Below are 24104 nucleotides of genomic sequence, written 5' to 3' on the forward strand. Positions count from 1 at the left end.
TGGTTGTTCAAGTGGTGAGCGTGCGGCAGAAAGGAGCAGGCAGCTCACCAGCTTGGGAAATCCATGAATAAAGGTGGAAGGAGAGTGGAGAGAAGAGCTTGCCAATGCCAGGGGCTGCAGGCATCTCAGGATCTCTGCGCTGGGAGGCTGTGGGGATGGACAGATGGACAGTCAGTCCCCGTCAGTGCCCAGCTCCTGCAGGCTGGGCGGTATCTTTGCTTATCAGCACCCTGAGGCGAAGAGAAAAACTGCCGATTTATACAGTGTCAAGAGTGACTGTAAAACAGATTACTACAAATCATATCAAGAAGTTGTAGAATCACATCATTTTAAATAAGAATCAATTTGGTTGAAAAACACCTTAAAATGGTAGATTACTCAGAGGATATAGCGCAGTCATAAGGAAAGAGCACAGCTCTCTCTTAAGTAATGAAAGTTGCCCAGATAATAATCTGCCACGGGTCATGTGCAGAAGCACATGGATTAACGTGCTACCTCAGCACTGATGCTTATCAGGTATCTCACTCCATGCATACCTTTTTGTTGGTCCTAAGGCTGTTTAATAATTCCACTCCGATGCAAATATTTTTGGCATTTATAACTGTAGTGTAACTGTGAACGAGTGGCTTTGCCTATGCCAGCTCTCCCCTGGGAAGACCAGGACTGTCTGGTCACTGGGGCTGCTGCAGGGAGAGTCAGCAATGAGATTTTCTTCTTTGCCCTGTTCCATGCCCCCTGGTCCCAGACTGAGAGCATTGGTCACACCCTGGGGGCTGAAACATCCTCTTCCTCCTCCTCATGATTATCAACACCATGAGTATGTTAAAATCCTTCAGCTACACATCAATGAGTATGCTAAAATACTCCAGCTGCATGCATATTCCATGCCGTTCTTGCAGTAGAGTCATTTTTTACCAGACCCAGGAAGTTACAACAGCTAACTAAAACAGATTAAGCAGGGACTGTGGTTACAGATATTGTGCACCAGTATCTGAGCACTTCTGGTACTGAGGATTTGTTGTAGCTACGGATTTTAGCCCCAGCTTGTTTATTTCCAAGTCTGTTTTGCAATGCTTGCACGCTCGGCTCCATCCTCACATACGCACATCTGCTGGGCACATCACCTACTGCTCCCAGCTCCAGCAATACCAGCATTCAGCGACAGCAAGGCGTTTGGATTCAGCAGTGGGATGCAACACCGAACCTCGGCGCCAGTCTCCCAGTTTTGTTTGAAATGCCGAATCGCTGTGATGGTTTTCCACAGCTTGAAATACCAGAGTGGCCGCTGGGGGGTTGCAGGAGACACTGACGCTGTTCGAGGCCAGTCCCCTGGCTCCTGCTCTGGTTGGGGCCAGCCAACAGACACATTCAGCAAGAGCTAAGACATGCAGCCGGCGTGCAGTATTGCCTGGTAAAGCAGGCCCCCAGCAGCAGTCCAGCTTCAGCAGCAGCTGGCGCAATGACAGCCACTTAATAAACATTTAATAATTACACTGCCTGAAGCCCTTGCCCACGCCTGTGGATGCCTTTGGGTCCCCAGCACTGATTAATTAAATGGCAGAGCAGTGCTTGAGACAGGCACTTAGAGCTTTAAAGCCTGCTTTTAAAGCAGCTCTGCCCCTGAGCAGCACACATAATGCTCCCTAGGGCACTGGCTGTGTTTTAGGCCAGCTTTTTCCTCTCCAACCACCAGGCCACCCCCAGCCATTGCTAAAGCAACACAGCCTCAGCTGGGAATGTTCCCTCCTGCTGAGTGTTGTGACCGCAGCTCTTCCCATAAAACACGATTCTGCCTGAAAGAGTGACTTCCCGTGCATCCCACTGCCTTGCAGGGCAGGGACAATCAGATTTGCTTCCTCTGAAGTGTCAGCTGGTGGTTGCAACCGCCCACCACAGCAGGGTGTACCTGGGCTCTACCGTAGAGCTGGTGACCACGGGGCCTGGGCTCCTCTTGGTGCCACCTTGGATGTTCCCTGTCCCAAAAGCTAGGCTCCTGGCCCCAAGAGGGCAACCTTGCTCCCTGTCTGCAAGCGATGGAGCCCATGAAGCCCTGCAGAGGTGCCCATGAAGACCTGCAGAGGGCAATCCAGGCTGCCTTGCTCCGACACCTCCTTGCCTAGAAGGCTGAAGGACACCGGGAAGAAGACATCAGCTCTTCAGCAAAGACATGCTGAAGCCTTCCTGTTGCAACTGGGGATGCCACTGTGTTCCTCAGCCAAGAAGCGTACGAGTAAGGAAAGTTGAGGACTGGAGATTTGCTGTCTGTTCCTGGATCTGGTTTCAGTGGTCCAATAAAGGGCCTAAAGCAAAATTCATGAAGGACATCTCACCTATAACAGCCGTTCAGCTGCAGCTGGGTTCCCTCTGGCTTATTCTTCACGCTGCCCCATCACCTTTGTGTGGTGACACAAACTCAACAGAAAGGTTGCAGCTAGCTGTCATACAGTGACAGAGGCCTCGTTCAGGGTGCAACCTCCCTCTCAGGCTGCACGACACCTGCCACTTGTCTTCCACCATGCAAACGTGGGACACCACCATCACTAGCTGAATTCTGCTCTTCGGCTGATTTTTCAAGCTTCCCTGGAGATGGAGGATCGGGTGATTTCCCGCCTCCATCCACTGCAAGAGAACTTGAGCAGGGAGGAAAGAAACAGGGATATTCTGAGAACAGGCACACTGAGTCATGCCAGGATGCCAAAAATAGCTGCCCAGGGAGCTGCGGGCTGAACAGAGAAGTTCCCAACTACCATATATCCCAACGAGCTTGGCAGCTGGGGGAAAAAAAAACATGGGATGTCCCTGTGGTTTTGAGGACTGGATGCTATCTGATGTGGTGGCAGGTGGTGTAAACGCCAGCTTGTATGTATGAAGGAAACATCTGGACCTCAATAAGCAAAACAAGCCCTGCAGGGATGCTAGCTCTGCGTAGGAGCAAGGGGGCAGGTCGCAATCCTGCAAAGCTATCCTGTTATCACAAGTTTTTCTCACAGCGTTTCCCCAGGATGCCCAGAAGCCAGAATGTTTGCAAACTAAATACGCCTCCTTTCCGGCTGCACCTTCCCTGCCTCCTCCTCCTCTCCTTGCCCTCGCCTTCAAAGGGCCGCGTGAGATCATCCTGCCAGGTGCTGGGTGGGCAGCTGGCATCTGTCAGCAACCTGCACGCTTCAGCGAGCTCAGCGATGACATCTCCCTTAGCCAGGAGGAGCTGGAAGAGAGGTGGCAGTTCTTTTGCGAGGGAAGGTTGAGGGGAGAGGCTTCTGGAGGAGGTTAATCATTAAACAGGGGAGCAACAGGTGCCAACTAGTAATGCCAGAACATTGGTTTCTGGGCTGGGCAGGAAACGTCACTGTGGCTGCAATACTGGCTGAAGTTTTGTTTTCTTTTTCTTGAGTCTCAATCAACTTTTACGTTCCAGAAGTAAATAGAGAGGGAATGTAAGCAAACAGACAGGACCATCTTTTCCACCCACCACTCGCCGATGGGGTATGAAACATCAGATAAGCTGCGCTTGACCACTGACTGGATTCCCTCGTGCTGTGCTTAGGGAAAACTGCCCTTGTTTTCCTAGCACTCTACCCACAAGTGACCTCACTCGTGCCTGCAGTGTGGTAGGGACATGCAGAAGCCAAGCAGGGGCTGCTGTGACTACTGTCACAGGGCAAAGGGGTGACTGAATCAAGCGTTCGACTCCACCAGCTCAGCACTCCCAACACGCAGTCTCTACACCCCATCCATGCTGCCACCACCACTGCCAGCCTTCAGGTGGCCACAGGAAGATGAGGGCTGCTCAGCTGCCACAGCGTGGCTGTGAACATGGGTTCGAGCATACCAAAAGAGAGGCAGCATCAAGAACCTCCACAAGTGTCAAGAAAGCCATGTTGAAGTCTTTCTTTTGCAACTGGGGATGCTGCCACGGCCCTAAGTCAAGAGGTATGAGTGAGGAGAGCTTAGGACTGGAGCTCTGAAGAGCCGACTCATGGGTTAGATTTGAGGAAAAGGTTTACAACTGTTCTTTACATGAGTTATCACACTAGATTTGGATGAAAATCTCTTAATTTCTGCTAAAACCAACCCCTTGTTCTGCTAAAAACAACTTCAAATTCTGCTGAAAATAACTTCTTTCCTCCGAATGCAATACAGATATTTAATCAAATCAGTTGAGGGACTGGACTGAGTCATGTTAACATAACTGGGACTCGGATTTGAGCAGGCACATCCGCACAGGCAGTGAGTTTTTGCTAATTCTTTTCAAAATTAACTGTTTACAAGTTTCATTTCAAAATAAGGCTTCATTTCAAAACACACAGCAGTTATTTCAAATCAAACAAATGAAAACGAAACAAATAAGAGCAAAACAAAACACTTCATAGGGGGATGACCAAAACACCTTGGTAAAACTGACTACTTCCATCTGGAAAGAGGAGCGAGGGAAGATGTTTTTCCAAATTTTCAGTGAATTACTAAACCAGACATTTACACAGTCCCAGGGAAAACCCTGCTGCTTTTTCAAACAAGCTCTGATGCTTGTCCAGGCCATCTCCTGGGAGTCGGGAACTCTGCATGAGGAAATGCAAACCTGGGGAGCTCCGCAGTGCTAACATGGAAAGCAGTTGGAGGGCTGCGTTTTTCCATTACCGCCGGTCTGGAGCGAGGACAAGCCATGTTTTCCAAACACGTGCGGGAGCCAGGAATAGAAGCTCGGCTCTCGGAAGACAAAAGGAAGACAAAAAGCAATTGAGCGGAGATGGTAGGCAGCCACCCAGCTCAGTTGCGTTGATGGGGCAGAAGCAGCCCTTGGCTGAGCCCCAGGACCGTGCCTGGCCATTGCGTCCCTGCCTTCTTGGCAAGTCCAGCAGCCCCAGCACGAAAGGACAGGGAATTGCCTTGGGTGTGGGATGCTGTTCCCCAGTCCGCTTTCCTTTGTGGCTTTTCCACCCTTCCCCTGGACAGAGCCCAGAAACCATTTGCTGAGTAAACACAGGAAGGAGACTCCTGCAGAGGAGCCTTGACACGGAGCCACAGGGTTTCTAGCAGCGCAGCAGGTTCATGACCTGCCAAAGAAAAACAGCTCCGGGCAGCAGAGGCTGCCCCACTGGCCGCAAGGGCAGGGCATGGTGGCTCAGCAGCTGGCCGTGCACGAGTGTGCCCTGTTCCCCGGGAGCAGGGACAGGCACTCGGCACGTGCTCACACAAGCCTGTGGTCTCCTGGGCTGCAGCACAGCGTGGCCACTGCTGTGACAGGCATTTACAATCTGGCTTGCTGTCCACAAGCTGCAGGGGAGATTCTTTTTGCTTTTCTAAGTGGCGCGACGCTGTGAACTCCAAAAGACATTGCACTGGGATATCCCTCTGTAGTAGCGTAGGGGTTTGGCAACTCCTTCCTCCGAAGATTTGTCTCTCAGCCACAGTATTCAACTTCGCCATGGGTACTCCACCGCCGGGGCCTGCACGCCTGCTGTCCCCACCACGTTCCTGCTTCTGGCCATGGATCACGGATGCTCAGAGGGGGTACCCTGAGCTGCCCGGCCCTGGGATGGGCAGAGAGCCCTGCAGCTGTGGGACTCTGCATGGACCCACAGAGCTGTAAGGGGTGGGAGGGCGAGCTGGGAGCCACACTCGCTGCTCCATACAAAACTAGCTTGGGGTGGTGAGCATCCCATTAAATGGACAGATGTCAGGTTTAAATGGAAAACAAGGACTCTGCGTTTTTGTTCTCCATACACTAGGTAAATAACCAAGGGAATTGTCACGGCCGGGTGGATAGGCTCAGAACCCAGCAGATTCACACGGCAGAAATCCCTCACAAACTGTTCAACCCAAAGAAGCACCACAGCTCTGGCAAGTAGGGCAGGACTGTTAGGACCTTGGAGCCTACACGGCTTGTCCACCGTTACACAAGGCTGAACGGAAAGGTAAATACTTTGGGAAAAGATCTGGTCAAAGGTGGCCAGAGCACCCAGACCACGATGCTGCCCTGGGCCGCACAGTGCACCAATGCCTGCCGCCTCTGCAGCAGCACTAGAGGAGGAAATCCCCTCTTGCAACACGCATGTGACCCTGGGGTTTGCGCAAGGCAGGGTACGGGAGGGCGTTCAGGCAGCTCGCACAGCCCTGGTTCCAGCGTTTCCCGATGCTGACTTTGCTGGTAAAGCGGCTGTTCGCTTCAAACGCACAGAAGAAATCAAATCAGTGCCTGATGATGCAATGTGGAGGAAGTCAGCAGGGGGGAACTTTCAAACAACATCCACGCGCTAAGCTATGAGAATACAATCAGCATAGGCATCCTTGTGCAATGGCAGTGGGGAGCAAGGGCAGGTCAGATAGCGCAGGGCTCAGGATGTCACCGAGCAGCTCGGCTCTGCCCACGGGGAGCTACCGAGGAAGGCAGGAACTGCATCGCCCACCAGGCCACTTGCCCCAAGGGGCTGGAGCCGTGTAGCACACTTCCACCACGGAGCAATGAGGTTTTCAGAGCCAGGTCTCTCGGCTGGCTGTCCCAGAGTGGGCACGTGGCTCCGAGCTGGGCAACCTGCAGCAGCGGGGCCATAGTTTCATTTCACCGCTGAGGGCAGAAACAGAGGGAGGCAGGCTGCCAGATGCTGATGCAACACGTGGTGCTGCTTTGTAAGGCTTTCTGAAGGATTAGGAGGAGGAGGATTTCAGTGGCTGGGGGCGGGTGATGTAAGCCTCCCAGCCCTGGGCTGGGAAGAATCACACCAGTGTGTCACTGCTCTCAGTAGGATTTCTTCTTTCACATTTCAGCGAGCTGGGATCTCTGCCAAAGAAGGAGTAGGATGGATGAGTAAACAAACAGCACTTCACTTTCTTTAAGCAGTTTGGAAGGAAAGTGAAAGAGCCGAATGAGATAACAACTGCTCTTTTTCCCTTGCTCCTCTCCCTTGGCTCCTTGCTGCTGTGTGCTCAGGGTGAAGCGCTGTCCCTGGGAATGACTGCACACACCCTGCAGCATGCCCAAGTGCTCTGTGATTTCACACGAGAACCATGTCCTAGCCTTCTCTACACAACCTCCCACATTGCTAGAAGGTCCATTGCTCCATGCTCGGCCCACGCAAGGAGTGTCTCAATTTTGCACAGAAGAGCCAAGTTCTGCTGTCACACAGCATGTTAAAGAGAGAAGCCAAAAGAAATGGGGTGGCTGTAACTGAAATAAACCCATCCAAATTAATGCCCTGACCACTCTGCTAACAGAAACCCCAGCAGCTCCAGCAGTGGATATGGACTGAGCTGATGCAACCTGGGTTAAATGCCCACTGGGGCCAAGATGAACCCTTTTGTACGGTGAGACCCCATGCTTGATTCACATCACTGTGCTATGCGAGGGGCAGGTGTAGAAGAGCAAACACAGGCTCTCAAGCCTGGACATGAAAGCAGGAGTGTTACTGAAGGGCAGGGGTAGTGTTCAAACAGTCTGGAGGGAAGATTTAAAATAATGAGTTGCCATTCAGAAAGGAGAGCAGACATGTTTATCCTTTGCCTAAGCAGGAACGATCTGCTATAGAAATACAATGAGGAACAGTCTGGCAGAAGAGCACCTGGGAGGTACGGTGTGCTGGGACCAGGCTGGAGATGAGACTTACTGGAAAAGGCAGGCATCTCGTTGTCCATGAGAACTGAACTGAGGCTTGAAGACCTGTGTTTACTTGCCTGTTCTGCTCTGCTCCAGGAGCTACACTTGCAACGTTTATCTAATCCCAAATGTTGTCTTTCCAGGAAGGGCATGAATCAGTCACACAAAATCTCCAGGAAAACTGGGGTATTTGGGGGTGTAGAAAACATCTCCTAGGAGTCCTGGTGTCCTCTGGACAGATTGCTTGTCTGTAAATGTCTGATGCCGAGAGAAAGAACTGACCTGTTCTCTGTGCCCACATGAAAGAGATTATCTGCTTAATCTGTGAGCCCATGGGAGACCGAGGAGAAACTCCTCATTTTTAATGACATCTGCAGCCCTGGAAGAGAGGGCCTCTTTGGGGTCTTTAGGAACAGTGATCTGAACACCTTTCCTGTGCCGTGCAAGTACCCCTGCTCCTGCATGGGATGAGGAGGGGGGCAGAGAATCTCCTCAGGGGTCTTGCTGAAGGAGTGAACCAGCACCAGAAACTTTCAAAACTAACTCACCCACCTGTCTGCGAAAGAATTGAGTCAAACAGACTTTCCAAGGACAGTGCAGAAGCACAATGATATTCTAGTTAAACCAAGGCCCCTGGTATTCACTGTGTGAGGAGAATGCAAACAAAAGCCCAGCCACTTCCCTCTTCGGGCTCTTTAGAAGAGCAAGTGCCACAATCAGAACTTCTCCACCCTGTCCCTTTCACGCTGTTCCTGCTAACACTCGTGCTCCCACACTGCAGCTCTCCTACAGCCAGAGGATGCAGAGCGGGCTGAAGCTGTGCTGCCTGTTCCCAGCCAGGTGGCTGTGGCCAAGAAATCGAGGAGGGCTCTTTTATAGCTTTTTGGACTAGGCAAATCACCGCTTCACTGCAGGTTTCCAGATGCAGAAGTTTCTCCCTGCCAGCAGTCCTGTGTGTGTTTTGCTTTGACTGAAGGACTCGGGCTGAGGGAGCGTTGCAGCAGGAAACCCAAACTGTGACCTCCCCCAAACCTCCTCAATCAGCACCGATGGCCCAGACACCCCCAGCTCTGGGCAAGCACATCCAAGGGCCTGAAGCAGGGCTCCCTGTGCGGTGCATCGCCGCGCTTGGAATGCCAGCCCCAGCCCACTTCTAACCACCGGCACGCCCTGAGACACGTTCAGAGATAATTAATACTGCTCTGTGGTTTCTCTGAGCCTTACTCTCTTTCATCAGGTCCTTTAAGACAGATGAGCCTTGTTGCAGTGTAACAGCATCCAAACCACACAGTGCTGCCACTGTCTAGGTGCTGCTTTCTTTGGTGAGAAGCCTGCCTCTTACAGCTGCTGACAGCTTGCAACTTGGCCACTTTTCCACTTGAAGTTTACAGGCATTGCCCCTGAAGGAAAGAAAAGAGCTAACTAGAGAACAAGGAAAAGAAAGTGGCTAAATATAACTCCACCAACAGATCGTGTTTGACACATACTTCTTTACAGGAAAGAAGAACAGAGCGAGCATAAAATGGGGCCACCACTTTTCCATTTTTCATTTGAATGGAAATTTGTCAGTTACAGGCCCAACTCTCTCCTCCTCTTCCTAAAACACATCTTTGATCTTGCTGCCAGAGGCTATTTGTGGATACTGCCCAGCTCCCAGTTAGCACGCTTCTCTCACTGAGAGCTGTGAGTCCCTGCCAAGTGCCTCCGAAAGCTCTCACGTCACTCCTGCACAGCCACTGCCACCACTGCGCTCGGCAGGGAGCACAGCAGGAAGCATCAGACCAAGCTGATGAGGTGAGGAAAGGTGACAGCAAAAGGCTGCCAGTCTGGAGGAAGGCTTTGCAGACCAGATGCTAATGAGAAGATTCTCCTAGCTGAAGGGTTTCCAGTCTGCCACAGCACACAATGCACAACAGCATCGGATTCCTGAAAATCATGGGTTTGAGCTGAACTTACAGGGGAAGAAAAGATCCTAGAAAAGGCACACCACGGCTAAGATTTGTAGTGTTCCTCAGATTAGTCCTACCGTACTCTTTAAAATTTGTCAAAAATATCAAGAGCAGGTCTGATTCTCAGATAAGCTTCTAAGTTGTCAACCACAACATTCAAAAGCAACTATGCAGAAACCAAGAACCATATGAGTAAGCCCAAGGAGCACAGGAATCCAGCTGACCACGGCCCTGTGTACAGCATGATTCTTTCTAAAGCAATTCATACTCCACCACTAGTCCAGAAGTTCCTGAAGCTGGCACACAGATCTGGCTGCACACATAACAGAGACCATGGACTTTTTCACCTCGTGGACATGGTGAAAGCCCTGCTGGGAAATGCCATGGAAAGGGGCTGCCTATGCCTCACCCGAGTTTATTGAGGTTGCCCTGTCAGCTGCATCAAGGGACACCACCGATGTCCACCAGTGGTTGCCCCGGTGGCAGATCTGGCTTTTGCAATGCTAAAATACTCACAGATGGAAAATACAAAATGGAAAAACATTTGTAAGGGAAAGCAGAGGAAAGATGGCACATGGAAAGGAAGAAGAGGGTAGAGGAATGCGTCACTTGTGGTGTTTACATATGACAACACCATCCTACATGGCTGCTGATTAAGGAAGACAAAGAGGAAGTGAGCATTAACTCTGAGGTGACACTGTGGAGATGGAAAGTGAAGGAGGCTATGAGAGAATGTCTGGGGTAGGAGCAGAGGGGTCAGCCCAGAAGTGCAGCCCTGCCTCGTGCTCGTTCCTGGCATCAGCAAAGAAAAATAACGTGGAAAGTGAAAACAGGGGATAGGCGAAATGCTTGAAGCTGGGAGACTGCAACAGCTTCTTCCCAGCTGCAGATAAAAGCAGTTTGTCTAAGGCCACCCACAATTCTCTCCCCTCTCCCTTTTCCACCATCTGGGTGCACTGCGCACATCGCATATTTTGTGATACATTCAACTGTCTGCAGGCGGAAGGAGGGAGTACAGAAGGGAGCCCTCTGGAGAGGAAGGAAGCTGGGTTTGGCTGAGGATTCCTACTCCTCAGCAACAACTGTGGAGGAAAGGAGAAGAGCAGATATTTATTTTGCACCAGTGAAAAGTGGCCTAGTGGTTAGTCATGAGATCAACCACTGGAAGACCTAAGTGTAAGGCTCTGCTCTAGTCCTTGTGTAGAAGGACTGAGGAATAGCCCAGGCTCTGGCTGGGGCACACAGGCACACGCTACACCATGTGGCACTGGCAGGCGGTGAGGCCAGTGGCCGGGGAGCTGGCCAAAGCCCAGCCAGCCCTGCTGCTGGAGGGGCCATGCCTGCAGCCTCAGACCCGCTGCAGCTCCGTGGGAAGATGTGAGAGCAGTGCCGGTACTGTGCATGAGAAGAAACACTCTTTGGTCTCGGCCCAAAGGCTCTGGATGGGAACACGGAGTCACAGCTTTTTTTAAACCAGAACCAGAAGCCTCTGTTGTGCAATGAAAATGTCCTGATGCATTTCCAAAGACACAACATCCATTCCTCAGAGTTATGAGAGGCTACTGGGGGTGTAAGGTGGTAATTGGACTCGGCCCCTTTTACCAGCCCTCTTGTTCCAACGGGTCTGCTGGGAGAAGGGCATGCTCCCAGTTACCTGATGGTACTGGGGTGTCTCCAGCTTTCCTCCAGGAGCTGCTGGCTTAGCTGGATTACAGCTCCAGTCACAGCACCAACCATGCAAAGGACAATTTTCCATCTAAGACTCCATTAATTATACAGCCATTGCTTCACTCACCGCTGCAATCAGTTACTGCTGCTGTCAACAATCAATCGTACCTCTCGCCAGCCTTGCAGCCAGTGGCCAAGTGAAATGTAGTGGATAGAAACTGAAGGCAGACAGCACCCAAGACAAAAATTTAACACAGAGAGAAAATAGGTAAGAACATCACAAATTTGGCACAGCCTCCAGTTGTGTTGGGGCTCCTCCCAGGCCCCGGAGGAGTCCCCATGCTGTCATCATCATCCTTGGCAGGCTCAGCACAGTGAGCATCAGGCGCACCACTGCTTTGCTGAAAGTGTGAAGCAAAACCAGAGGACTGGCCCACTCACCTGGGAGGTGGCTGTGACACAGGGAGACAACTGGGAGTATCTAGGGAGGGAGAGTTTGCTCAGTTGAGAACTTGTCTTGGCAAAGAACTGGGTCTTGAGAAAGCCTGTAGTACGACATGCTCGAGGCTTTTCTATTAACTGTCTCTGTGCTCGTAAAACCAGCCCAGGCATTTGGCCACCCCTGGAGCAAAAAGTGCTGCTTGTCAGCTTGTCACCCCCAGCCCCCCTATCGGAGCATCTGCTCGCATCCAGTTGGGCTGGATTTCCAAGCAGCTGTGAACACGTGGCTTGGGTCCGAAGCTTCCCATTGAGCCTCTGGGGCGCGCAGCCTCCCGCAGCCTGGTGAAAGGTTCTCTCACATCCTTGGAAAGACGTGGCATCTGGAAACGTGCCAGCCTTCCCGCAAGCACCCATAAAGAGAGGCTGCACCAGATGGTAAAGATGGGGCAACTTAGCCTGCCACTGAAAACAAGTCAGTCAAGACTCAGAAAACTTACCCTGGGGCTAAGCAAACTGCATAGGTACACTGGGTGGTGACACGCGTGGTGATAGAAACTACACGGTTTGTAACTGCTGAGGCTTTAGAAAGCATCTCCCCAGGACTGGGCTGGAAAGCACAGCCCAGCGTTTGAGTGAGAGGAGCTTGGACAAACACTCAAACCGTGATCGTCATCTGGTGTCGAGCTGGCTTACGGAAAGCTCATGTCTAAACACAGGGCGGTAAGTCTGAAAGCCCTGCTCTGCACCTGGCCCAAGAAATTACCATGGCCCCGGGGCCTGTGCTTAGGCAGAGGAAGTGAGGTTAGGACTGCAGAGCAGCTGTGAAATTCCTGCTTAGAAATTAATTAATCTAAAGCTGACTAATTGCGCTTTAATCACCTTGACAGATAGTTTGTATTAAAAAACTTACAAAGAGTCAAATTCCTGCACCCACAAATTTCAAAACAATTTAAATGCTAGGGTTGAGCTTCATGCATTTCCAGATGCAGCACTGCAATCAGGGAAAGGGTGCAAGGGAGGAAAGGCCTGCAGGAATCGCGTCTTGTTTCGTTGTATGAATCATGGCTGCTTGTACAGTGAACTTGTTCCCATCCCATCCTAACAAGCTGTTAGGACAGAGAAAGGAAAGAAAAGGAAGGACCAGACCAGCATACGGTGGGCACCCTGTCAATAAATACACCCATTGCATTCCTATTCCGAGAGCTAGGACTACTTTTGAGAAGTGATGGGAAATAAGGAAGAAATATATCCTCCGTGCTGCTGGCTTTAGGCTGAGTTTGTTTCTTAACTGGGGGCAATGTGGCTAAACACTGGCCGAAACAAAAACTGCTGGGATCTACAGAGGAAACACAGTTGAGACTCAGCCATAAATAGTCTCCAAAAATAAATAGAACACCTTAATTTAAACAGCCCTGTCACCACACCCAGGCCAGGCTGAGGCTGCAGGGAACTGCAGAACAAAATGTCCTCGCTTGCCAGTGCCTGCCCGGGTTCCCCCGGCCCCGCAGCATCACGGATCCCGGCACGGAACTGCAGCACCGCCACGCAGCAGGCAATGCATTTACAGAGAGCGTGATGGCAGGATGGATTTACAGCCCCTTCAGCACTTCTACTTAATTGTGAACACACAAGCCACCGTATGCATGCTCAGTATGTAATTCATGCAAATATAACACGAGCTGGACTCCACCTCCACTGAGTGAAATGCCTGTTCGATGTCTGGACCCAGCTCCAGCCCCTTCTTGAAGCTGATCCTTTCCATTTTAACCCCCCTTTTTCTCTAAGTAACCAGAAAATTCTGGGTGCTAAGACTGACAATTTTCTGCCCCTGGGCTCTATCTCAGGTAGCAAAGCAAAAAAACAAACATGCAACCAAAAAGTAGGGTTATTTTACGGGATTAAAAAAAAAAAAGTTGCTCAAATTGTTGTTGGTAGATCTTCTTTTCCTGTCTTGGGCCACTTTCTAGTTTTGTTGTGTTTAATGTACACCTTTTTAGACCCTCACTGCCTACATAGTATATGACATGTCACAGGAAGTCTCATTTGCATGCTTTAAGATGAAGATTGTTCAGGGCTTTTTATCTGGTCAAAGCCAGGAGTGGAGAGCTTAATGCCTGCTGCTGCAGGGTCAGAGTCACGGGTCAATGTTGTTTTGGGGCCAAAATGGGGTTCCTAAACCAGCCCTGCAGCACTGGTGGCGTGTATTTGTCATCCCGGTGCTGCTGCCTTTCGGGGTGACTGCATGATTCTGCATGCTCCCAGAGGAGTAGCTGGATCCTCCATGGCTCTGGCAGGCATGGCTTCAATGAACCATTTATTTGAAGAAGGGAGCTGGTGCAAAGAGAGCCATTGCTCTTCCCTTGTATCACTGCAGGGTTGGGAATGGAAAAATGCACACGGGGTAGAGGTTAATGGTTCTCCCCATACACGCCAAGTCCTTAATTGCCTTTTTTAGGAGTTTGTGGAAAGTACCCTATTTCCTTGACGTCAGCCATGCGGAGTCACTACCAAGACAGGCAGAAAATATGTACCGTCTGGGGGTGGTGGGCCACAGGAAAATCACATTGAGGCTTTCTGGGGTTTTCCTTAGAGGCATGCCCACGCCTTGCCCTGAAGCTGTCCCAAAGTGTGCCCTGATGGCAAACGACCCTGCAACATCCAGCTGCAAGCACGCATCTTGCTGCTGCCTCCACTGCTGCCCTTCCACATTGGGCTTTGCTCCGAGTAGCTCCCTGGCAACCTTCCTCCGAGAAGGTCCGAGTTGGGCTGCAATCCAGAAGAGCCGGGGTGCTTGGCCTGGCGATGGAGATGTCCTGAAGAGAGGCAACAGCTGGCACTGCCCCAGCGGCTGCCTGGATGCGGCACAAGCAAGCTTCCCCATTCCTCAAGCAGAGGCTCCTCTGCAGGTTGGAATGAGGACTGGGAAGAGCAGAATGCTGAAGTGCATGAAGTTCATTTTCTATGCACTCCATCCATTGCAGAATTAGTGAGTGCAGCACAGCTGTCACAGATCTCTAAGTGACAGCTCCTTGGGTATCCAAGTTATTTTTTAAATAAACATCAGTGAAGAACACATTCATATTGGAAGAAAAGTCAATGTACAGTGTAAAAATATAAACTAGTTCCAATGTTGACAGTTACATCAATCATTTTAGGAAGACTCTGAAAATCAGCCAGCTCATTTCAAACTGCAATGTGGAAGAAATTTGAAAAAATGTGGACTATTTTCATACTCTGCCCTTCTGCTCAATTCATTAGTGTGGAAGTCAAAGCTGTTGTTTGCATGCAAGCGTTTCCACTTGCCACCGAGACCATACTTGTGGCTCCACAGTACTGCTCGCTTGCAGTCATGTGTTTAAGTGTGTGTAGTTTCACTTTTACCGCATGAATCATGTCCTCAGGGAACTGCAGAAATGCCCTTCCGTCATCGCTGTTCAGATCTGTGGTGTCAAAATGAGAAACAGGTTTAGTCTGGTGCCAGCTTCTCAGCCCCGCAAAGCACCAGTACCTCCAGAGATGGGAGCAGATTGCATGCAACCATCTTGGCACCTCATCCCTTCAGTTTATGCTTGCTGAAGAGTTTGTAAACTTGACTCGCACAAAAGTCCGATGTGCATTTTGGAACCCTTACAGCTTATTACCGGAGTTTCATTTTGGTCATTTTGGGCTGGGAGCCAAATGAAAGTCCTCTGCGCCTCAGTTTCATGAGGAAACACTCACTCATTGCCTCTTAGTCCCGGATTAGTGATGAAACACACCAAGGCTCCTCCTCTCAGCTTTATTAGCATGGGGAAACCTCCAGCATAAAACTGTCTCCATGCTCCGTCCTGGTAATGAGATCAGGAATTCTGTCAGTGCCTTTTCTGACCTTGGTGCTGTTTGCATCCTCGCCTCTGGCTGTCCGAAGATAAGCATCATGGAAGCACCAAACTTGCTGGAGAATGGAAATATTCCACAGCAAAGGAGATGTCCGTGTTGCAAAGTGGCTTTATATACTTCAATATTTGGTTTGATTGCGCTCTCAGTAGTCACCTGTTTGCTCCTTCATAAACAGGTAAGGATAAATTCCTGACTCTGGACTATACAACACGCATATACTCCTAATGGTTAATACTGCTGTGTTTATACTATCATCTAACTGTAAACTACTTTACTACTAACTACTACTTACTACTAACTGTAAACTACTTTACTACTGTAAACTACTACTGTAAACCACGTCTTTCTCTCTTGGAGACTGCTAACTCTTTTGCTTTCCAAGTTGTATCTGATAACATTTGACCCAGTTCTTTGGGAAATCATCTTCAGCATTTTGCTTCTATTTCCATAAGCTTCAAAAACCCAAGTTTTTATTTCATTCTCTTTTATGTCCTCTCCTGCATCAATGATGTATGCTTTCCTAATATGATGTGGACTGATGATGCTCTGTCAGGACAAGAGGCTGAGGAGTCCTGGTCTTTCACCAGGCACAAAGCCTTTTCACTCTACTTTGCCAAATGCTAATAGAGTCTTATAGAGTCTTGCCTAAGTATCAGTTACTGAGTCATGTTGTCTTCTGGATTTCATTAGCTAATTTCATTTTTTGTTTTGTTTTGTTTTTCCCTTTTCTCTATCTGCATGTGCTGTAACAAAAAAAAAAAAAAAAAAAAAAAAAAAAGGGAGAGCCAGGTCATTAGTGTGCTGAAGTCAGCTTTTTACTTGCTGCTTTCCAAACTGAAGTAGTTTCTGGGAAGATCTAAGGCTTGTTTTTAATATCGATGTAGCTCCCTCCAATTCCAGTCCCGGGGAGAAAATGGACAAGGAAAAAGTCCCCTTCTGTTAGGAGGCAGGATGGCTTGTTCTCATGGTCTTGAGAATCATCTAACCTTGGGATATAATGACTCCAGGGACCCTTCAGAGAACTGACTCTGCAAAGCACTGATTGCTTTTATAAAATATGAAATCTGCTCAATTTCCATAAGAGAGAAACCTGCTCTGCACCTTGCAGCACTATCTAGCAGACAATTAAAAAAAAAAAAAAAAGAAAAAAAAAATGTTTGGGTACTTTTAGCCTCCCTTCTACAGCCTTCCCTATCTATTTCAGAGCTGTGAGTAGCAGGTTCATGACCTGCAGTCACAACTGCATCCTTCTGATGGCACCGAGCACCCAGACACACACAGCATTTCCCACATCCCTCTCACACTCTGCTTTATATGATCTTGCAGAAAGACAGTTCCTTTAGCAAGTGAAAGAACTGTCCTTAATCCCATCGGTTTACCTTCATTGGAGAGAGACAGGAGCAAGGATCAAAAGCTTTTCCCTGCAAGGAACTGATACCCTCCCCAGCACGCAGGACAGCAACCTCTTAAGGAGTAGAGGAGGTCCTGTTTCAGCAGGGAGCGTAAACATTTCAGAGCTCGCAGCCTGCAAGATGCGAGAGGCAATTGGGTGCCTACGCCTGTAACTTGACCTCAAGTCTGCTCTTTTGGGTTCCTGACCAGACAGCAAAAAAAATTCCAAAACTGCTCTCTGGGAAGAGCATAACCTCCGTAAGCAAACACCGAGCCATGAGTCACAGGAATGTACTGAAATCTCTCACTCCTGTCAGTTTACCATGCATGGTCCCACAGAGCCACCTCCTTGCCTGGGCTGGAAGGGCATTGGAAAGCCGCCCTGGCTAGGGGACCAGAAAGCCCTGTGCCTGTCACCCTTAGCTAAGCATGGTGTAGCGATTAAAGAGAGGTAGGCTTAAAAGTCAGCAGCTGTCCTCCCCATCCTGCACATAGGTACACTCTCGATGGCATCGCTTCAGCTGTGTGTTTCCCTCTTCCTCCTTGCAACGAGGCCCTCGGGGCACCCCGAGGCAGCGGAGTCCTTGCAAGGAGTTTGATGTCAGCACGCCTCCGCTGCTCCCCAAGCACAGTGGGAAAGCAGCATCTGTGCTACAGCACAGGCTGGCCCGCCAAAGCATCAATTCTGGAATAAATGATTTCAAGTTGCAATGCACAATAAGGAATGACTCATGGTTTTTATGAGGGTGAGTGAGCACAACGCTGTAAACCTCCCCACGCGTATGGCTTTGAGTCCATATCTGCAGCAATACCATTTGTGAGAGCTGAGTCCAGGCATGAAATGAAAGTCCTGGCACTCGAGACACGTGCAGACCTCCTCCAGGCACTGGTTGTCTTCTTTATTTTGTTAAAATACCACCAAAGTGGATATGAAGAAGGCTGATCTTTTTTAAACACTTAAAATTTTGTCAGAGAACAACTGTATTTTTCATAACAAATCATTGTTTGCACTTGACAGCAATGACTGTAATTACAGATTAAAATGTTATTTCCCTTTCTGGGGACCGCTTCTGTGCACTTGAGATGCTAATGCTGCTCACTGACAGATGGAAAAGTCTCAGCAGAAAACACTGACCAAACCTTGCTTCTTTCCACAGCCACCTGAGACATGCTGGGCACATGGATTTTGTAAGTATGGAGATAACAGAGCTGCTTTCTGGTTCTGTCAGACTTTTGTTGAGACAAAGATAACTGTCTCTCAGTATCGTCTCGCAGTCCCTATGCCTGCTCTCACCTGCTCTGCAGAAAGGTGTAAATTCTGACCACAGAAGTACAGAGCCCATAGGACATGCTGGCCATGGCAAACAGATATCCTCAGCTCTGCACCTAGGGCTGCCAGCCAGCAACCCTGTCTCAGCCAGAATCAGCCAAGCTCACTTCTGAAAACAGCCCTTAAAATCAGTGTCACAGGGTCAGACGTGTTGCTACCCGGTGTTGGTAGTCAGTTCCTCAGGCTCAAGCAAGGGCAGTTCTACAGAAACAGCCCGTGTACCAGCACAGAGCCTCAGGGAGATTTCATCACATTGGTGAAACACTTTGGCAGGCATTAATCTAACCAGAAAGGCTTCCCCAGACAGAGGCAGTGGCTGCAGGTGCCACTGGGGCTAGGTATCCCCGTTACCTGCTATTGGATCCACCCTGCATCGAGAGCCTGCTGCATGAAGTACTGCAGAAACATGCGCCTTGTGCTATGCCCAGTCAAACCTGGCCGCGTGTTCCAGCCAGTGAGCAGATTCCTGTAACCCTCATCGTCCTGCAGTTCTGCCCATGAATTAGTTCTCCTTAGGGACCAGCTCAGACCCAGCCCTCAGAAAGGTTCTCTTTCTCTAGGGTGCTTTGAGCAGCTCGCCTGCAATGGCAGAGAGCCCTTGCAAGCCACCCATGGCCCCAGGAGTCCTTCAGAGCTTCTCTCAGCAGATTGAGACCCATTCCTAGCACTTCTGAGTTAGTAAGATGAAAAAGATCCGTAGTAACAAGAACAATCATCATCATCTAAAGAAAATGTCAGAAAGGGAGTGGGGAACAAGATGTGGCAACAGGAGACAGCAACAAAATGTGCACGTAGAGAACAAGGCTGTCTTTAAACACAGTTAATCACCATTCCTGTTTTGTCTGTGTTTTCCTCAGTATTGAACTATTCTACATCCACCAACAAAGCTACCATGATCTGGGAGTGGAACTTAAAGCACTGCGATGACTTGGTGCAGCAGAACCGCAAACACCTGATAATCAAGCAGAATGGCAACTACTTCATCTACGCTCAGATCAGCCGCCAAAAGAACGTGACAGAGCTTTTTACGGTGGAGCTGTACAAAGAGCCAAACATCAGTCTCAACAAGGCCATTGGACCAAAGGCGGGGGATGAAAAGGGCATGGTAAATTTTGGTAGGCCTTTCTACCTGCAGAAGGGAGATACGCTGTACTGCGAGGCAAATATCAGTCCTGAAGCTATTAGGATGGGGAATGACACATATTGGGGCCTGTATAAAATATAGCAGGGTTCTACTCTGGGTCAGCTCCTCCCTTACACCCTCCAGGAAACCTTAGGGCACTTATCGTCATGGATGAAGAGCGTGCAGTTTCTCTTTGTATGAAATTCAGTTTGCTCGAGCGCATGCCTTAAGAGGCTGGTATCCCGCAGTGACAGAGTCACTAAAAAAAGGGTCACTAAAAATAGCAAACTTTGGTAATAAGGGATGGCACCTGATCACCACAAAGTACGAGAGAAAGATGCTTTTGGGATGAAGAGTCTTTGATGCACTGCAGGGTTGCCCCTGAGGTCCTGGAAAGACAAGTCACTATATTCAATCTGTTCCGAGCTGGGGAGGAGCTCTGCTTTGCAGCTGGTTGCATTTCAGAGCTGGGTAGACACTGGTACCTACCTTGGGTCCCTTCTAATGAAAGGTGCCATGTAAAACTAAGGTATTCTATACGATTCCTGCACAGCCCGCCCGTAAATGGTGCATATAGGGTGGGGGGTGGGTGAGGCAGTTCAGAGACAGTCTGTGATGAAAGGAAAGCTTCTCCACCCCACCTGCAGCTTTGCCCTCTCTGTGCTACTGGCAAGGGAAACACCACGTTGGAGCTTTCTAAGGGGAACTTCCTAAGGGAAACACAGCCCCAGGCAGGCAGAGTTGTGGCACGCTGCACAACACATGCCCAACCAGGCCGGTGCTGCAGTGGGGAGGTGGGAAACATGAGCCAGCAGGGGAGCAGCACAGCCTTCACCTGCTTGGGGAGCTGAGACGCTGCTCGCTTCAAGGCCTTGACCACCTACAGCGCTTGCTGGGATGAACACCAAATCACCTGCACATCATGGGAAGGTCTCAAAGCCTTAGCAAGGGCAAAATGCTCCTGGAAAACCAGTCTGCTGTGGCCACGTGGTGGTCCAGCCACCCCATGGTGTAGTTCCTGTCCCTTGCCTAGGCTCTCCCGGGGGCTAGGTGCTTTGCTTTCCTGCCAACTCCACCCTTGTGTGTGGAACTCCTCTGCCGTGCCTCAGAGCACATCCCAGCCTTATGGATGGATTTGCACAGGAAAGCAAAGCAACTGAGAAGCTGACTGGAAATAAATAATCACTTTGGGTGCTTGGGGTGGGTTGGGGCAGTTAGTGCTGCTGGTAACTCTTACAATTTTATATTCTGTGTATTTTAATTCTAAAGAACCAAGCGCCAACCTTTCACAGAGATTTCTCCAGTCTCATGTTTTGTTTCGTGCAATCTGTTACTGATGAAAATGTTACTCTTGTTCTTACTTTGCTTGGTTTATTTCCCTCAGTTTAAAATAAAAAAATCTTACAAACCGCAAGTACATCTCGCTTCTTTGATACGGACCGAGAAGATAACTGACTGACGCATTTCTCTACCCTTCATCTACTTTCACTGAACCTTCTGCTCCGAGCGGCTGGCGGTATGAGCACGGAGTAAGAGTATTTTGAGCTGCACAGCCCCAGGGCAGCATCGGATGGGGTCCTGAGCCCTGCACGCGGGGGAGCTGCCTGCAGCTCAGCCCCAAAGGAACGGGGAGGAGGGGAGGTCTGTACCAGGGCAGCCTGCGCACGTAGGGGCACAAAGGCAGGCAAAGTGATGGGTGGCAGAGGCAAGCAATACGGCTTCAACATTTGGCAGAAGCTGTCATGTGAAGACACACCCCCCCGGTTATTTTGTGAGACACAAAGCAAGTCCAAAAACCCCCACTGGGGATGAAAGACTCCTCACTGAAAGTCAAACCAACAAAATCACAAACCCTGCAATACCCCAGCCAGAAAATCTGGCTCCGACACCCAGGCAAGGATAAAAACAGAAGGCAGATGCAGAAATGTCATCTGAAAGAAACTGCCTGGAGGCCTCCTTGTTCCTTGGGATGTTTTCAACATGCCCATCAGAAGGTTGCTCACAGCAGAGCTGCAGGATGGTCTCAGCATCCCCCTCCCATCAGTGTGTTACTGTTAAGTCTTGTGCCCTTCCCCTATGCTTCAAAATGAGTGGGGAAATCTCTGTTCTCTCTTCCTTCTTTGAGAAGAAGAGCATGCAGAGGTCCTCACACATTGCTACTCATGTTCAGTGGGGCCAGCGTCATGAACATCACAAAAATAATAGCACTACCCCAACCCTTCCTCCCCAGCCCACCCTGCCAGGGACCAAAGTGATCAAATTCCTCAACGATGTAAACATCTCCTTGCCCTGCCCAGTGCCTCAAACTGGAAATCCTGCCCCTCTGAAAATTCCCAGGATTATTAAACCAGTACAGTGTCAAAAAGTCATTTACATTATAAACTTTTTTCTCTGATGACTGAAATTATCATTTGACACCACATCTCTTTCACTGAGATGTCAGGTTACCAAAAACTAGTGTACTTCTCTAGCACGAATGCCTTTTAATTAAATGTGCTTTCTTATCTACGGGAAGTATGACTTAAAGGACCATGAATGTATCATGAGATTGACTTCATAAGTAGCTAGTCACATGCCTTCAGCCTGGAAAAAATGCCTTTTTTTTTTCTTTATAGGACTCAGGGAGTTTCTGCTTTCCCAGAAGCTTAGTACACTGCATAGCCCCGTGCAGAATCAGAGACACAAAGGCCCTCAAAGTTCAGAGTTCTGTGTCTTCAGAACTAACTAAAATGTGCTTCTATAAATGGAATAATCCAGATTTAAAAAAAACAAATACTTGAATACAAAATATCACAAGATATGAGTCAGTTCATCTGTTTAACAAACATCCTTAAGCCACCTACCATCACCACACTTCAGTATGCTACTCTCTCCATCGTTGATGGAAGGCACATACTTTTTGTTACAGCATGATAAAAAAATTTAATTGGGTTAGGAGCAACACGGTCAGCTAGTACAGAGCTGCTAACCTAAAAAAACAACACAAGTGCTGCTGCAAGACCCTTTGGGCAGAAAAGGTCTTAGTGCTGCAGAAGGCCAAATCTTGCCTTTGGTGCTCCTTGAACGTTTGTGACTTGAACTTCCCCAAAGCCAGTGGGATGCAGGTAGCAAAGTGTCAGAGGCACTTTTGAAAATGGACTCTGTCACCAAAAACTACCTTGGCACTTTGATTGTTTTTCCCCAAGTATTTTTCTTGCAGAAGCCCCCCCGAAAGCCACTGGTCCATGTTCTCTAAGTCATGTGAGCACTTGTGAAAATCCCTCCCCTGCTACAGGAGCACAAGAGAGCCAGTAGGAAGCACCTCCAGCACTGTAGCTGCTTGAACCAAGTGAATCTCTCTAGATGTGCTTGACTTGCCTTGCTAGAGCCAATTTACTCCCTTTTTGAGGCTTTATTGCAAAAGCAGAACTAGTAAGCAGCACATTCGTTCATTTTACTCCCAATCCAAGAAGAGAAAGAACTGAGCCGTGGTGCAGCCCCTCAGAAAGGGCCTGGAGCTCCCTGTGAGACCATTTCTGTGTGCTGTCGAAGCAGGGTGGCAGGGCAGGGCAGAGCTGTTTGCTACTCCATCCCATTCAAACACAATTCGACTTCCCCAGGCCCCAGCTTAACTGGAAACAAACTTCCCTTTTCTTACAGCATGTTAGAAGTTGCGTTCTTGGTTTGGGGAAATGTTTACCAAAACATGAGCACCCTAGTAGAATACGGAGCGACGCGTGTCGTAATGCTCTCGCTATACACGTTCGGTGGCTGCGTGCTTCGGAGGAACAGCCATCCACCCGACCAACGGGGAAAGGAGGCAGCAGGCAGGTTGTGCTCCCTCCTTGCAGTGAGTAGAGAGTGTCACACAGCAGAGCAGAAGCACTCACCCCAAAGGACCCTGGCTCCTCTGACCTATGCGCATACAAATAGGATTTCATCCAGAAAAGAAGAAATCTCTGTGGCTGAGCAAAAGAGACTGGACATGTAACTGAGTTTCTCAAAGCACACTTTTTCAAGCTGTGATTTTTGGGTCCACCATAATTTATCAGAAACTAAGACAGAAATGTAAGAAGATGACGGAGGGTTAAAGTGGAGCACTAGAAAGCTGAAGACCACAATGGGGTTTTCAACCTCAAGTGATCTCAAAATTTTAAGAGCTATGAACAGAGGGTCTGCTCTTAGCTGTTTGAATCCAGCATCACTGCCTGCAACAGCCTTGCAGAAAGGGCGGGCAGAGGAGAAACTCAAGATGTGCAGACCCGGTGAGTTCACAGTACAGATGCTAAACAGTATGGAAATCTACATATGGAAAATCTACAATGGAAAATCTACAGATTTCCTTATTAACTGTGCGTCAAAACCTGATTTAGACTTGATAGGAACACAGTCATCATTACCTTTTCTTTAAAGAATCAATTATTGAAAAGTCAGTTCACAGAATCATAGAATATCCCAATCTGGAAGGGACCCACAGGGATCACCAAGTCCAACTCCTGGCTCTGCACAGAACCAGCAAAACCCGAATCCTGCATCTGAGAGCACTGTCCAAATGCTTCTTGAATTCTGCCATGCTAAGTGCCCGACCACCCTCTCGGTAAAGAACCTTTTCCTATATCCAAACCAAGCGAGTTGTGTGTTCATAATTTTAACCACCAGAATAAGAAACTCTCCAAATGTAGGCAAGGTGGCTGTCATGCAGCCCCTGAGCAAGCTCCCTGTGCTGCTCCGTGGCGCCGCCTTTAACCACATGAT

At 49.2% G+C, this 24104-nt stretch overlaps 2 protein-coding genes across 5 annotated transcripts in view; one reads left to right on the forward strand and one right to left on the reverse strand.

Annotated features, from left to right (window-relative positions):
- The window catches only part of LOC311440345 (uncharacterized protein), a 124067-nt gene that overhangs the window by 26884 nt on the left and 73079 nt on the right, over window positions 1-24104 (reverse strand). The window lies entirely within an intron of this gene.
- Window positions 15334-20784, forward strand: LOC311440598 (uncharacterized protein). Its single transcript, XM_084527703.1, has 3 exons — window positions 15334-15700; window positions 18075-18105; window positions 19105-20784. The coding sequence occupies exons 1-3, from the start codon at window positions 15464-15466 to the stop codon at window positions 19470-19472; spliced, it is 636 nt and encodes a 211-aa protein (XP_084383829.1). The 5' UTR covers window positions 15334-15463; the 3' UTR covers window positions 19473-20784.

This window comes from Aythya ferina (genome assembly GCF_964211825.1).
Source record: "Aythya ferina genome assembly, chromosome: 8".
Classification (NCBI taxonomy): Eukaryota; Metazoa; Chordata; class Aves; order Anseriformes; family Anatidae; genus Aythya; species Aythya ferina.

What these genes read in the sequence shown, in the direction of transcription:
- LOC311440598 (XM_084527703.1), top strand. Translation starts at nt 15,464, where the DNA reads ATGCTCCGTCCTGGTAATGAGATCAGGAATTCTGTCAGTGCCTTTTCT. An exon ending in GTTTGCTCCTTCATAAACAG is followed by an intron (nt 15,701 to 18,074) that starts GTAAGGATAAAT and finishes TTCTTTCCACAG; the next exon opens with CCACCTGAGACATGCTGGGC. An exon ending in ATGCTGGGCACATGGATTTT is followed by an intron (nt 18,106 to 19,104) that starts GTAAGTATGGAG and finishes TGTTTTCCTCAG; the next exon opens with TATTGAACTATTCTACATCC.